General features: G+C 38.8%; 1 protein-coding gene across 3 annotated transcripts in view; it reads right to left on the minus strand.

The window, feature by feature from the left end:
* Nucleotides 1-13,931, minus strand: part of APP (amyloid beta precursor protein) — a 258,874-nt gene that overhangs the window by 201,984 nt on the left and 42,959 nt on the right. For all 3 annotated transcript variants that reach the window (XM_058522959.1, XM_058522957.1, XM_058522958.1), the window contains exon 2: nt 1,985-2,152. In XM_058522959.1, coding sequence (XP_058378942.1) covers nt 1,985-2,152 — 168 coding nt within the window. The remainder of the gene's footprint in view (nt 1-1,984; nt 2,153-13,931) is intronic.

The raw sequence follows: 13,931 nt of genomic DNA on the forward strand, positions 1-13,931 counted from the left end.
CTTCAAGATAAAAATATATTTTGATAACGCAGATGCTTTTTTGCTTCTCAAAACACAAGTTTATATTTAGAGATTGTCCTTTCTTAGAGTGCTACCAAAAAAAATCATACATACGTGTGTGTGTGTATAGATATATATATATAGATATATATATATAAAATATATAATGTTTCTCATTAAACTCTCATTTTGGATTCAAAAAGGTTAAAGGAAATTTTCTAGTACATAAAAGATTACAACAAAGAAAATGTTGCCAGGTTATCCATTTTTTTCTGTAGAGAGTAAAGAATTTTTGCTTTGCCAAGAAGCATAAGACTAACTGCTTTAAATGTTCCTAAAACACAAATAGCCACATATCCTAGAACAGATCACTGTCTAGAAGTGTGGGATAAAATGTTTTGGACTCCAGTTATTTTAAACTGAATTAATAAGGAAGAAATAATCTATAAAATAATTTTTTTTCTTTTGCTGAGGAAGATTAGTCCTGAGCTAATATCTGTGCCAATCTTCCTCTATTTTGTATGTGGGCCACCACCACAGCACGGCCACCGACAAGTGGTGTAGGTCCGTGCTCGGGAATTGAATCCAGGCTGCCGAAGCAGAGCACGCCAAACTTAACCACTAGGCCACTCGGGCTGGCCCTATAAAATAATAATATTTTTATAAAAATATAAAAAAATAAAGTAAACTAGGAAAAATTACACAAAGGATGAAGATCTCTATGAATGGCAAGGGCGTGATTTCCAGGATATAAAAGTTAAAAAAGCGAAGTGCAGAACGGTGCTTACAGTAAGCGACACCCTTTTTACAAGAAAAAGAAGAAAAAAACACAGTTGGCCCTCTGTATCCAAGAGTTCCACATCCGCAGATGCAACCAACTGTGGATAGAAAGGCCTACGATGGCTGTGTCTGTCCTGAACTACAGACTATTTTTTCTAGTTATTATTCCCTAAACAATACAGTATAACAACTACTTACATAGCATTTACATTGTATTAGGTATCATAAGTAATCTAGAAATGATTTAAAGTATAAGAGAGGATGTGCATAGGTTATACACAAATACTACGCCATTGTATATACGGGACTGGAGCGTCCACGAATTTTGGTATCCGTGGGCGTCCTGGAACCAATCCCCCACAGATACCCAGGGACAACTACCTTCTCTTTTGCAAGAAGGATAAATTAGGAATAACGGAAATGTTTACCAACAGATGAGTGGCAAGTGAGATTTCTGAGTGCAATTTTTTATAGAGTTTCGGTGTTTTAACAACGTACATGTTTTACATTTTCAAAAAATAAAATTAGAGCCAGCCCTGATGGCCTAGTGGTTAAAGCTCGGCATGCTTTGCTTTGGCGACCCGGGTGTGGTTCCCTGGTGTGGAACCACATCACTCGTCTGTCAGTAGCCATGCTGTGGTGGCGGCTCACATAGAAGAACTAGAAGGACCTACAACTAGAACATGCAACTATGTACTGGGGCTTTGGGGAGAAAAAACAAAGGAGAGGAAGATTGCCAACAGATGTTAGCTCAGGGAGACTCTTTCCCAGCAATTAAATAAAAAAAATTAAAAAAATAAAATTAATGAGGGAAAAGCTAAAATTGAATACAAACAAATAAATGAACTAATATAGATAAAATTGGTTACATAAATAGAAAAAATTAATCGCAGTCACTTTTAAACACAATACCTTGATGGTACAGCAGGGGTGGGATATATCCTAAAGATAAAAGGAAGTGCCAAGATACCTTCAACTTTACCCAGTTGGTTTATTCATGGTTGTAATATGACATCATAATTTTAAAAAACATTTATGCATATTGTAGGGTAAAGCAAGCAAATATATTAATGGTATGGTGAAGCATTAGCAACTAAGATCTTCACTGAAAGAGATAAAATACAAATGTGTAAGAAGTTAAATTAAAAAAATAAATAAATGCATGTGATTCAACATGAACCACTGGCCACCAGAGGGGACTTACTTCTTGGCAGTACTGCAGGATGCCCTCCTTGGTGCCAACACAGGTCTTGGTCCCCGATGGATCTGACTCCCACTTCCCATTCTGCACATTCATATGCATGTTCAGTTTGCCACAGAACATGGCGACCTGGGGTTCTGCAAGGAGGCCAGCATTGCCATCCGTGGGCACCTAAAAAAAACAAATTTTGGTTAGTCATAGAAATCCATAGCTCTTGGGTAGAGGTTGGGGCAGGGCTGTAAAGAGGAACATGGCAACAATACCAAAAATGGTTCTATTCTTGCTAATTCTCAATTATGAACTAGCCCTGCCTTCAGCACTCCTTGGTGTTAAGTATTATGTATGCTACATACATCTCCAACCACCTATAATACAGTGCTTTTTTTTTTTACATTGAAATGAAGAAATTAGCAATAGTGAGAAGAATTTATGCATTGAAGAGTTTATACATTTCCCCATGGCAGGTTCTGTAGTGCCTGCTAAAAGGTTCTGACAATAAAATAAGATGTTTTCCTGAAATAAATATAATCACTCTGGAGGAAACCACATTCTCATAATAACCTCCAACTGACCCACACAAAGAACACCACCAAGGCCCTGTATGATGACCAGGCCTGGGAGTAATGTTGTGTGTCACCTCCCAGAGCTGAGGGTACAGCGTTAGTGCGCATTAGTTAGCAAGTGACTACATTATGATTTTTTGAACAGAAAAATTACTGTAGAGTTTACCATGCACAAATGTAACTGGATATGTTGGCTTCCACTGGTTTTCCCTAGAACTTTCTCCAGTTATCATTCTCTCAGCTCTTAAGGGTACGTTAAAGGTGCTGGTATCCTATCTCCCCAACCATACTGGAAGGAGGCAACAAGTTCTCATTCTGAGCCCAGCAGAGTGTCTGCTGTGTAGGAAGCTCTCAATAGGTCTTAGCTATTACCACTGTAGGCAATACACCATTCATGAAAATAACTCTGACAAGGGGGCCCTTCTATATTTCCAAACCCTTCTGCTCACGGGTATCACCTTGATATAAATATTTTTAAAAGGGAAAGTGGAAGTTCTGAAATATCTATACTCCCTCACTGAAACAGGTGCTTTTATCTCAAAAAAGAAAAAAAAAATCATCAAGAGATGAAAAATAAATCCACAGGAGTGTTATTCGAAACCAAGGAATCAAAAGATACATTAAGCAAAATAATTCCTCCCTTGTTAAATCCAGCTGATGAGGAAATCTGTGATATCAATGCCAAGAAGAGTTCATTTCCAACAAAAGCTATTCATGCAGTTGAGAACTGGATGATTCTATAATAACTTGCATCATGTCTAAAAATTGTTCACAGCAGAAAAAAAAAAACCACTAAAATTGCACTGAGAGATTTCAGTTAAAGAAATAGCTTCCTGACATTTCTTCCCACAGAAATGTAAAAATAGATGAAACATCTGTCCATTCTAGTCATATTTATATATATTTTGTCCAACCACGACAGTGGATTTATGACCTTTAAAAAAAAATCTTGCACTGAACTCACTTGAGACCTATCACAGTCCTGAGTGCCAAAGCTCCCAGCAAAAAATCTCTAAAACCCTGTCTCAGGTAATATTTTCTACATTTCTTTTTTTTTTTTTTTTTTGGTGAGGAAGATTGGCCCTGACCTAATATCTGTGTCAATCTTCCTCTATTTTGTATGTGGAACGCTGCCACAGCATGGCTTGATGAGTGGTGTAGGTCCTCACCTGGGATCTGAATCCGCGAACCCCAGGCCGCTGAAGCGGAGCACGCAAACTTAACCACTACACCACCGGGCTGGCCCCACATTTTCTACATTTCTAATTTGACTTTATAAGGTATATTTAATTAACAAAACTCTGCCTCTAACAAACAGCAGTTGAGGCCACAGCATCGGATCATCAGAAGGAACAGCTGGGACCCCTCAACTCCCCAATTTGGGCCTCTTGCCACCTCCTACAGTTTCCAAGCGAGAAACTGAGGGGCTCATTCTCCAATGGACGCAAAGAAGCAGCCTAAGCAGAGTGCTCTATAAACTTAAGTTTCACAGCTTTCCTGAGGAAATTCAATGCCTTGACCCTAAAAATGAGAATACAAATTTTTTCAACTTTATTGAAATAAGTAGCAAGATAATAACATTGCAAGGAAGCCAAATAATAATCAGACACCTACAGATAAGGCCCTATATCAGATGCTACGGAGAATATGAAGCATCTTTATTATATACACAAATATACAAAATTTATTCCTTTATTTATAAAATATGGGCCTTTCCCTCAAGGAACTTACAAGCCAGTAATGGAATCACCACTGTATTCCCCATGGTACTTTATTCTGCTCAAACCTACTCTTGTCCCAAAGATTTCCAGTCTTAGCAGAATCTTGGTACTTTATCCCTCACTGAACAGAGAGACGAATGACCCTTTACCACAGCTGGTAATCATTTTGTGGACTGAACTCCCTCATCTCCACCTCAAAATTTCTCTGCACCTCAGATTCTCCACAATCTGTTCAGTACAGCTTCTACCTTGTCAACACAAATGCCCTTTATTCCATATCCTCCCCTCAAGAAACACTTGAGTGCCAATTTCTCTCCCGGTAGTAGAGAGCCTCCAAGAAGGCTCCCAGTGATCCCTGCCTCCTGGTATTCACGCTCCTGTCAGTGTCAGTGCCATCCCATAATGCATCAGGGTTTGTAATACGGCAAAAATGATATGTGACTTCCAAGGCAAGGTCATAAAGGGCACCATGGCTTCTTCCTTGCTCTCTGCAATCACTTGCTGTGGAGGAGGTCAGTCGCCATGTTGTGAGGACACTCAAGCAGCTCTATGGAGAGGCCCATGTAGTGAGGAACCAAGATGTCCTGTCAACAGCATTGTGAGTGAGCCTGGAAACATCCTTGGAAGCCCTCATCAAGCTTTCACATGACTACAGCTCTGGCAGACATGACTGAAACCTCAAGAGAGACCTGGAGCCAAAACCACCCAGAAGACACTCCCAAATTCCTGACCTACAGAATCCGAGATGATAAACATCTGTTGTTTTAAACCACTAAGTTTGGGGTAAACTGTTCCACAGCCACAGATACCTAATATATTCCTCCTTTTCTCCAGCTCCATAATACATCCATAAGTAGCCTTTGATCTCCTCAACTGAAAAAAGTAAACAATACATAAAAAATACTTTCCTCCATCCTATTATCCTCTAGAGCAGGGGGTCAGCAAAGTTTTTCTGTAAAGGACCAGATAGTAAATATTTTAGGTTTTGTGAGCCAAACAGTCTCTGTTGTGACTACTCGACTGTGCTGCAATGCAGAAGTAGCCTCAGACAACATGCAAACTGGATGTGGCTGTTTTACAATAAAATTTTATTTACAAAACAGGCAGTAGGCCAGATATGACCAGTGGGCCATGGTTTGCCTATCCCTGCTCTAGAGGAACTATCTTTTTCCCATTTCTGCAAACTGCCAAATTAAATCAGCAGGTGATTTAATAAATACTCACTGATACCACCTTCTCACCTGCTTGTTAAGCCCCCTATAATCTGGTTTCCATTCCCCCCACTCACTGCTTTCTCAAAGGTTCCATATGACCTCCTGAGAAACCACACAGGCTTTTTCTTCAGTACTGGTCCCTTTTCAACTTCTCTGCCAGGTAAGAATTCTTCCTTGGAAGTCTTTTCCCTTGGCTTCTGTCTCAATGAACTCTCCCGGCTCTCCTTACTTCTCTGATTATCCCATTAATAACTCACAGTCCTTCAATTCCACAGCATAAGACATTCCTAAAGATTGGGCCATTGCTTCTCTTTTATCTACTTGAAAAAGTCTTGGTGTTCTCACTCTTTCAACTCACAGCTGCAGAGAGGCAACTCCAATAAAACAACCAACAATAAATGGCAGCAGCTAACATTTCTTTCTTGGTTCAAAAGTTTGAGCATACGGGGCCTGCCTGGTAGCACAGCGGTTACGTGCGCGCGCTCCACTTCGGCGGCCCTGGGTTCGCAGGTTCAGATCCCAGGCGCGCACCAATGCAACGCTTGTCAAGACATGCTGTGGCGGCGTCCCATATAAAGTAGAGGAAGATGGGCACGGATGTTAGCCCAGGGCCAATCTTCCTCAACAAAAAGAGGAGGATTGGCATCAGATGTTAGCTCAGGGCTGATCTTCCTCAAAAAAAAAAAAAGAAAAGAAAAAAAAGAAGTTTGAGTATACAACACATGCTAGGCACTGATGTAGTTTTGGTGACAACACAGTAAATCAGGCCAAGTCTCTGCCCTGACAACAGGATGATCAATCATCCCAGTTGGCCTGAGACTGAAGAGTTTCTAGGATGTGAGCCTTTTAGTGCTAAAACCAGGAAAGTCCCTGGCAAGCTGAGACAACTGGTCACCCTACCTGACAAACACACCAAATAAATGCTTCTTCATTTTTTCCTATTTTGATCTCTTAATTTCTTTTTACTTTTTCCATTCTTCACTCTGTCATCCTTCCCTTTTCCTGACTTTTCAGTTACTTTAATGCCATTTGTTTGTATATTTGTATATGCCGACTACCACAGGGTGATGATCTTTCTCACATCTCTTCAAATGAATGGATTATGGCCCTATCATATTACATCTTTAACTGCCTTATGTTCTCTTCCTTTTAAGAATGGGAGTTAGACCAGAAAGCATACACTTCAGTTCCTTTTGGATTTTCCACGAGGTGAGATCAAATACTAACTTTAATAGATAAGCATGGAGAGTCACGGTCATCAACAGGCCCCATTTTTTTAGAGTGGAGATTATTTAATAGTTCAAACTTTGATTCCTGAATAATTAGGGCAAATTATTATACTAGAAATTATTAAATCGGCTGGATGTTTACATCTGTTACATGTGACATTACAAGAGGCCCTTCACAAATAAATACTTAAATCACAAAAACATGTTTCTCAGTAAAATTCTTTCCCAAACCAACACCAGGCATGTACAAGAAGATCAGAGCAATTGGCTGGGAGATGCAAATTGAACAAGAAGCTTTTCTATTCTTACTGGAGCCCACCTGCAAAGAATTTCAAGTTTTAAGTAACATATCCCTGTCTCAGTTAATTAAAGCAAGACCAACAACTCACAGGATCCTCATCGGCATCAAATAACCCATTTGAAAAACAAAGCCTGGTTGCTAGCAGCCCACTCTCTGGCATTCAGTCAGAAGGAAACCATCACCAGCCAAGGTGGTCACACAGGAGATAATACACAGCCTTCCAAAGGCCAAACAGGTTTATTCAAATCCCTTCTTCTGAATGAAGCTTCAAGGAAATGGCTTAATAAGTCATACACAGGCTCCTATTCAGGACCTGTTAATATGGACACTCTTAAAACTGAAATCTTTGGGTCCTAGAGTAAGTTACTTGCTGCCGGTGAAAACGCACACACTGTCCAAGTCGTCCTAAAGATGATTATTCCTAACTTTTTAAAAACATTTCTCTCTTTAATAAAAAATATAAAAGCTTTAGTAGATGCGAACTATAACCACTTAAACAACGATTACATTTTAATTCTGTTTTCATCTTAACACTATCTAAGGTGACTTAAAATTACTTTGCAGAAATCCAAGACAATACCTAAAACATGGGAACCCTGGTATCACTGGTTATTCATGGTCCATGCACCTCTGAGGGACTGAAGATGAAGACAATTCTTGTAAATGGAATGACTTTCCACTGACATCATAAGAGCAGAGATGCTTTCCCATGGGAAAACAGTGTTCAGTGACAATGAACAAAATAACTGGCTGAAACAATGGTGCATCCACACATTGCCTCAAAAGCAAGAGGCTATTTACAGAGTGCTCTGAGCTACAGAGACCTAAATATTACAGCTAAAAATGCTGCAAATCTTTTAAAAACAACCCTTTGCTGCCAGAAAAATATCTTAGGGTCATAATATATAGAGTAAAAGTGAAAACAGACTTTCCAAAGCAAGTTAGCTAGAAAATGGCTTTAAAAGGGCTTAAGGAGAAGATAAATATATATACCTAATCTGGGCCAATCTGCAGAGGTGAACCTGGAAACCTACACCTAGAATCGCTGCAATTTACCAGTGCAAAATCGGCTTCTAGAACTTCATAACAAGTTGTCCTGCTGTCTTTCAAACTGGGTGTTCCCTTTCCCCAAAAAGTTTCTCTCTATTATCATCAAGGAGATCAAAATTCCTTATAGAGCAGGCTTGGCAGCATTCCCCCCCACACAGCCCCAACTAAAAGGCAAAGGAACAAGGGACTCTCTGTTTCACTGGCTGAAAAGTCTTGCTTGGCAAGGCGAGAGCACAGATCCATAGCTTAGTTGCATCCGTGGATTTATGTAATTTTAAGGTTTGTGGCTAATGAAAACCATCTGGTTTCTGCATTGAAACGGACTTCTCACTGGTCTGAATAGCTGGTCTCATATAGTGGGGTATTTGGTGCTATTTAATCAGTTCACAATTTCCTCAGGGTCAGATTCCTGTACAGTAAGTATCTTTTTAAAAGCACACAGCGATACTATTTCTATCACATCCGTCGTTTCCTCACATAAATACGGTTTTCCTCTTAACTTGGGCATAATTCAATTATATCCCACAAAAATGCTTTTACTTTTAAAACATACAAATTTTCCATTTTGAATGTAATTAACTGTTCTTAAAATCATAACGTAGGAGATTTTAGAGTGAACTCCCTTCAAGGGGGACTTAAGTATATCACTTAATGCTTAATATAAGCAAATTTTCATTCTCCAAAGGAAAAGACTATCTGTAAGGTTTTCCTTTAAATGCCAAAAAAACCCATAAACAGAACCAGAACATCTGCAATTGCCTGTTTTATCTCTAACAGAGGAGAAGTGAAATTAAAATTAGAATCACAGAACTGGGAGAATCTGTAAAATCATGCATCCAGATTCTGAGAAGGAAAAGGCTCTGGTAAGGATTGGTCCAAGGCCACAGAATTCCGAAGAGGCAGAGATGAGAGTTGGACCTACTCCATCAAGGGTTTTGTTGATGTGACCAGGCTGACTCTCAAATTAAAACGGAAAATTGCAATTTTCTAAGGTTTTGCCCCATGTGTGCGTGCATGTATCTGTGGTGAGAAAGAATGGAGAAGCTAATTAAAGCATACAGAAAAATGAAACGTGGTTACTGAAACTGTACACAGCTTCAATTTACCTGTGTGGAAAGTCGGCCAGTTCATCACATCCACTCTTTGCTGTGCAATTATTTCAGAGCTCGAGTTTCAGGCTAAAAACGATTTGTCACAAAAGTGAGTGAAGAGAGAAAAAACTCTTCTGAGAGAACTAACCGACATATTTCACTCCCTGAAATTGACATTCTTTGGGGGGCACTGTTGACCTGGCTTCAAATTACATGTTATTGCTCCTGGATAAATACATGGCCTCTGTTGATCAAGTTAATTCGTATATTGACCCACAAAACGGAGGCTGCCCCAGTGGTCCGGCCCACATCACAAATCTAACTGTAAGTCAACCTGCACTTAAGGGAAACATCTGCCAAGGAAACCTGACATACACCAATTACAATCCTCCAACACAGCTTTAGATAGCTCACCTGACCCTAGAAAACAGGACCTGTAGGGCCTCATAAGGAAATCTCTGACCTCCTAGCCAATCATGCCTGTTTCCACACTGCCTCTTCTAATGCTCTCTACAACTCGCTCTTGCCTCAAATCCCTCAGGAACAGTGCTCCCCTGCTTGCGAGGCACTGTGCTCCTCCAGTCCCTGGATTGTTTTCCCCTGGATAAAGGTCATCAAACTTGTTACTAAATTGTCATCGTTTTGCCATTGACAACATCAAGCTTTTCTTTCTACTCAAAGGATAGATATTCTAAAGTGGACCCAAAACTCCTTCGATCTCATAGTAAGGCTGGTAAATAATTCTTGCTGCTGGTGCCCAGTAGGAAATCAAGAGTTCTCTCAATAGAAACCTTTGTTATTCAACACCCACAAAACTAATTACCAATGTCTAAAGCATGAATTTTGGGCAGGCTCAAGAAAGAATGATTACCACTGCCTAGAACAGATATAAAACTGGAATTTTAAAAAACAGATCCTCATGTATGGCAACCAAACTATTTGCCTAAAACATAGTCTTTGATCCAATTAATGCCCATTTAATGTTCTATATTTTAACTGCATGCATATATATATATACTATACCATGTATAATTGTGTCTAATGTGCTCTTACACTGGTAACAATCAAATTCTTTTCAATGTCATTTTGATGTAGAAATAGTTTATCTCTTTAATTCTGTCTTTAATTTTAAGTTTTACTGACATGTTACATATAGCCACCATACAAAAATATACAATATGATCGTTATACTATTTGACTCTCTCAATATGGCTATATCTTACCAGCCTTCAACTCGTGAACACGGAGATAGGAAAAGAGTTAAGGGCAAAAATCAAAGCATCTACGTAGGCCTTTCCCTTCCTTATCTCATTTGACTCTCTAAAGAACCGAGATAAGTCACTTCCACATCTACTTAGATAATGAGAAAGCCTTAAAACCTGCCTAGGCCTATAATCAAGGCTGTTGACTCCATAGCCCAGGCGTGCTTTTTTCATAATAAGCCAGCTGACATTCCTGCTACTAGTTCTCAAGTGTTTTTATTTTTAAATTTTAAATATTATTTTCAAATAACTTTTTTCCCCTATGGTAGTAGTATTTTTCAGTTCTTTGTTACTGGCTTTAAAAAATTATTTTTAGAGCAAGTAAAAGGGGGCACAAATCTACAGTTTAAATGTTTAATCTGCATTTCTTAAATTTAAATTACTAGATGTCAACATCTAGTAATTTTGGTAGCTTCCTCTTTAAGAAATCTCCCCTGACATGCAAATATAAAACTTTCTCCTAAATTAGTTCTTCCCTTAAATCAGAAGCACCCAACTGAATCTGCATAGCAGGGGTCCAAAATCTCCCAAATTCCAACTGTTACTCCAACTGCATGGAGTAACATACAGATTAGAATCTGTATGTTCTAATTTTTCAAGAGTGAGCATATACCTGCATGTGTATATCCCTGTATGCATACCTACTATACAGCTATGTGTATAGTATGTAGTGATGGTGCCAGTAGTAGTAATAAACACACACACATGGTTTACTGGTAGAGATCAATTAGAGCAAATCTCAAATGACAGTGCTTTGCTGAAATCTCATTCTAGAGTTACTGCATTTAAGTCATGTTGCTAACAAGCTGGAGGACTTGGAAATTGGGCTCCTCAGAGATGCTGGCTTGAATGGCAATCATTGTAAGGAGATTTGATGGTAACAAATGGACAGTTTTCCAGTATGATTTCCACTGGTTCTGACAGCTAGGGCAGATTAGCATGTAGCACATAATGCAACACAGAAAAATCAAATTCTACTACTCCTCTCCGTTTCAGATACGAGGGATATTCTATATAAGTTCAATTTCTGAAGTTTTATTGTTTTCTTTCAAATCTGGCCAAGATCTGCTGGCCCCACAGGCCTATGAGCTATAATAAATGGTTCTAATTTTAAGCCACGGAATTTTGGGGTGAGTTGCTGCTTTCCAGCATTATTGTAGCAAATATATACAGGCATATATTTGTAGGAATAACTAAAACACTAAGTGATAGAATCAGGGCTCAAAATTATTTCAAAAGGTAGAAACTTTTTCAAATTGACTTTTCAAAGTATATACAAGATCCTGTATTTTGCCTGAAACAATTCTTTGAAGTAGTATAGGACAGGAAAGGCATAGCTGGGTAGCAGTTCCATATGAAGAAGTTCCAAAGGTTTGTTTTTTTTTTATTTAATATATTTTTTTATTGATGTCATAATAGTGTATAACATTGCGAGATGCCAGTTGTACATTATTATTTGTCAGTCACCATACAAATGCTCCCCTTCACCCCTTGTGCTCACTCCTCAATTCTCTTCCCCTGGTCCAAAGGTTTTAAGAGATAAAAATGAAAGAAAGAAAAAGCTGAGCCCCAGATGATCATGGGGAAATCTAGCTGTGTCAAATCACATCTAGAATGATGTATTCACATTTTTAGATAAACACTAAAAAATTAAAGAAAGGTTACCTTGGAGAGAAACAAAATTTCATTAGGGGACTTGAAAGAAAACAGGAAAAAATAAGGGTGGAAGCCACCCTCTGAAGGAAAATCACAGGGAAGAGCCTATAAATATGACCAACAGTCATGGAGGGTGGTTGTGAAGGAACATCACGAGATGGTGAGTCCCTCATCAAGGAGCCACTTGAATGGATAGATAACCATCCATTAGGGTTTTAGAAGAGGTTGCTCAATTGGGTGGGAAGTTAGACGAGGTTAACAGTTTTCAAAAGTGTTTAAGCAGTAGGACCTTGTGTTCAAATAAAATTTGGGGTGAAACCCTCACAGGCGGGCAGTTCTCCCTTCAGAACCTGGATTTCAGCCTCAAAAGCTTGTGAAGCAACCGTCTCCCAGAAAATTTATTTTTCTACTGTCTTTTCTATTGTTAGCCTATGGGCTTAATACTCCTCACCCTCAAAAATCTCGGCTCCTGCTGGGCCTGTGTGCTTGAGAGCTCTGCCCCCTTACACAGTTCTCAAGAAAATGGCTGACTGCACAGTTGAGCACCCTGACCCTGGACTATCTAATAAGGGTGAGCACCAGCTAGTTCAACTGAGGAACTGAATGTTTCATTTGATTTAAGTGTAATTATTTAAATTAAACATTAAATTTAAAAAAACAATTACTCAATCCTACTATTGAAAAGCCTTTAAACACGTTTAGAACAAGCCGGGTAAGCAAATCTACTTTTTGACTGTAAATTTTATGAACTCTATCAAAGATTTCCGATGAAACTTGAGTATCCCAATTGAGATTTTGATGACTCAGTATGAAAAATGTTGTAAAATACCCCACTAATAATTTGTATATGCTGAAATATTAACAATGTGTTAAATAAAATATATTATTAAAATTAATTCCAACTGTTTCTTTTTACGCTTTTTAATGTGGCTCCAGGAAAATTTTTAATTGCATATGTGCCTTACATTATATTTCTATTGAACAGTGCTGCCTTAAACATGCCAGACATAAGCCAACAGAAAATTTACAGCACAATAATAAATTATGTTCATGTCAGGCCGGCCAGGTGGCGCAAGCGGTTAAGTGCACACACTCCGCTGTGGCGTCCTGGGGTTCGCCACTTCGGATCCCGGGCGCGCACCGACACAACGCTTGTTAAGCCATGCTGTGGCAGCGTCCCATATAAAGCAGAGGAAGATGGCATGGATGTTCGCCCAGGGCCAATCTTCTTCAGCAAAAAAGAGGAGGGTTGGCATCAGATGTTAGCTCAGGGCTGGTCTTCCTCACAAACAAACAAACAAAAATTATGTTCATGTCAACGTACTGCCCATTTGTCTTTTATTAATCTCAGTGCATGCATGTTATGGCCTCTTGGCCTTTTTTATCAACCCTTGGAAAGTGAGGATTTCAATTAGTTCAATTGGCATAGACCAGCACATTTATATTCAGAAACCTAGTAAATATTTGAAATTTAATGTATTATATGAGGTAGGGATCAGATAAGAAAATGGCTCAGTTATGGTATATGAGCAACGCTCTCTTAGTTTTATCTCCTAGAACTGGAAACGAAGGATCTGAGCAGGTGGAAATAAGATGATGCTACAAACACATGCACTGAAGCTTTTAAGGAGACGGCAATCAATTGTTGTGATCTTTAAATCTGATTCATTTTGTGGACTTAACTTTTTTTCTCTCTCTCTTTATACCTCTGAAAATGATAAACTATTTAAATGCAGAGGTTTTTTTTTTTTAATTAAATGTGTTTTGTTTTCACTCAATATGTTTTTAAAAGGAAATATGTGAAATCTGAAACAGTCTAATGCTATTAAATAGACTATGCTCCTGATTCACATTTTACATGTG

Source organism: Diceros bicornis, chromosome 27 (assembly GCF_020826845.1).
Source record: "Diceros bicornis minor isolate mBicDic1 chromosome 27, mDicBic1.mat.cur, whole genome shotgun sequence".
NCBI lineage: Eukaryota > Metazoa > Chordata > Mammalia > Perissodactyla > Rhinocerotidae > Diceros > Diceros bicornis.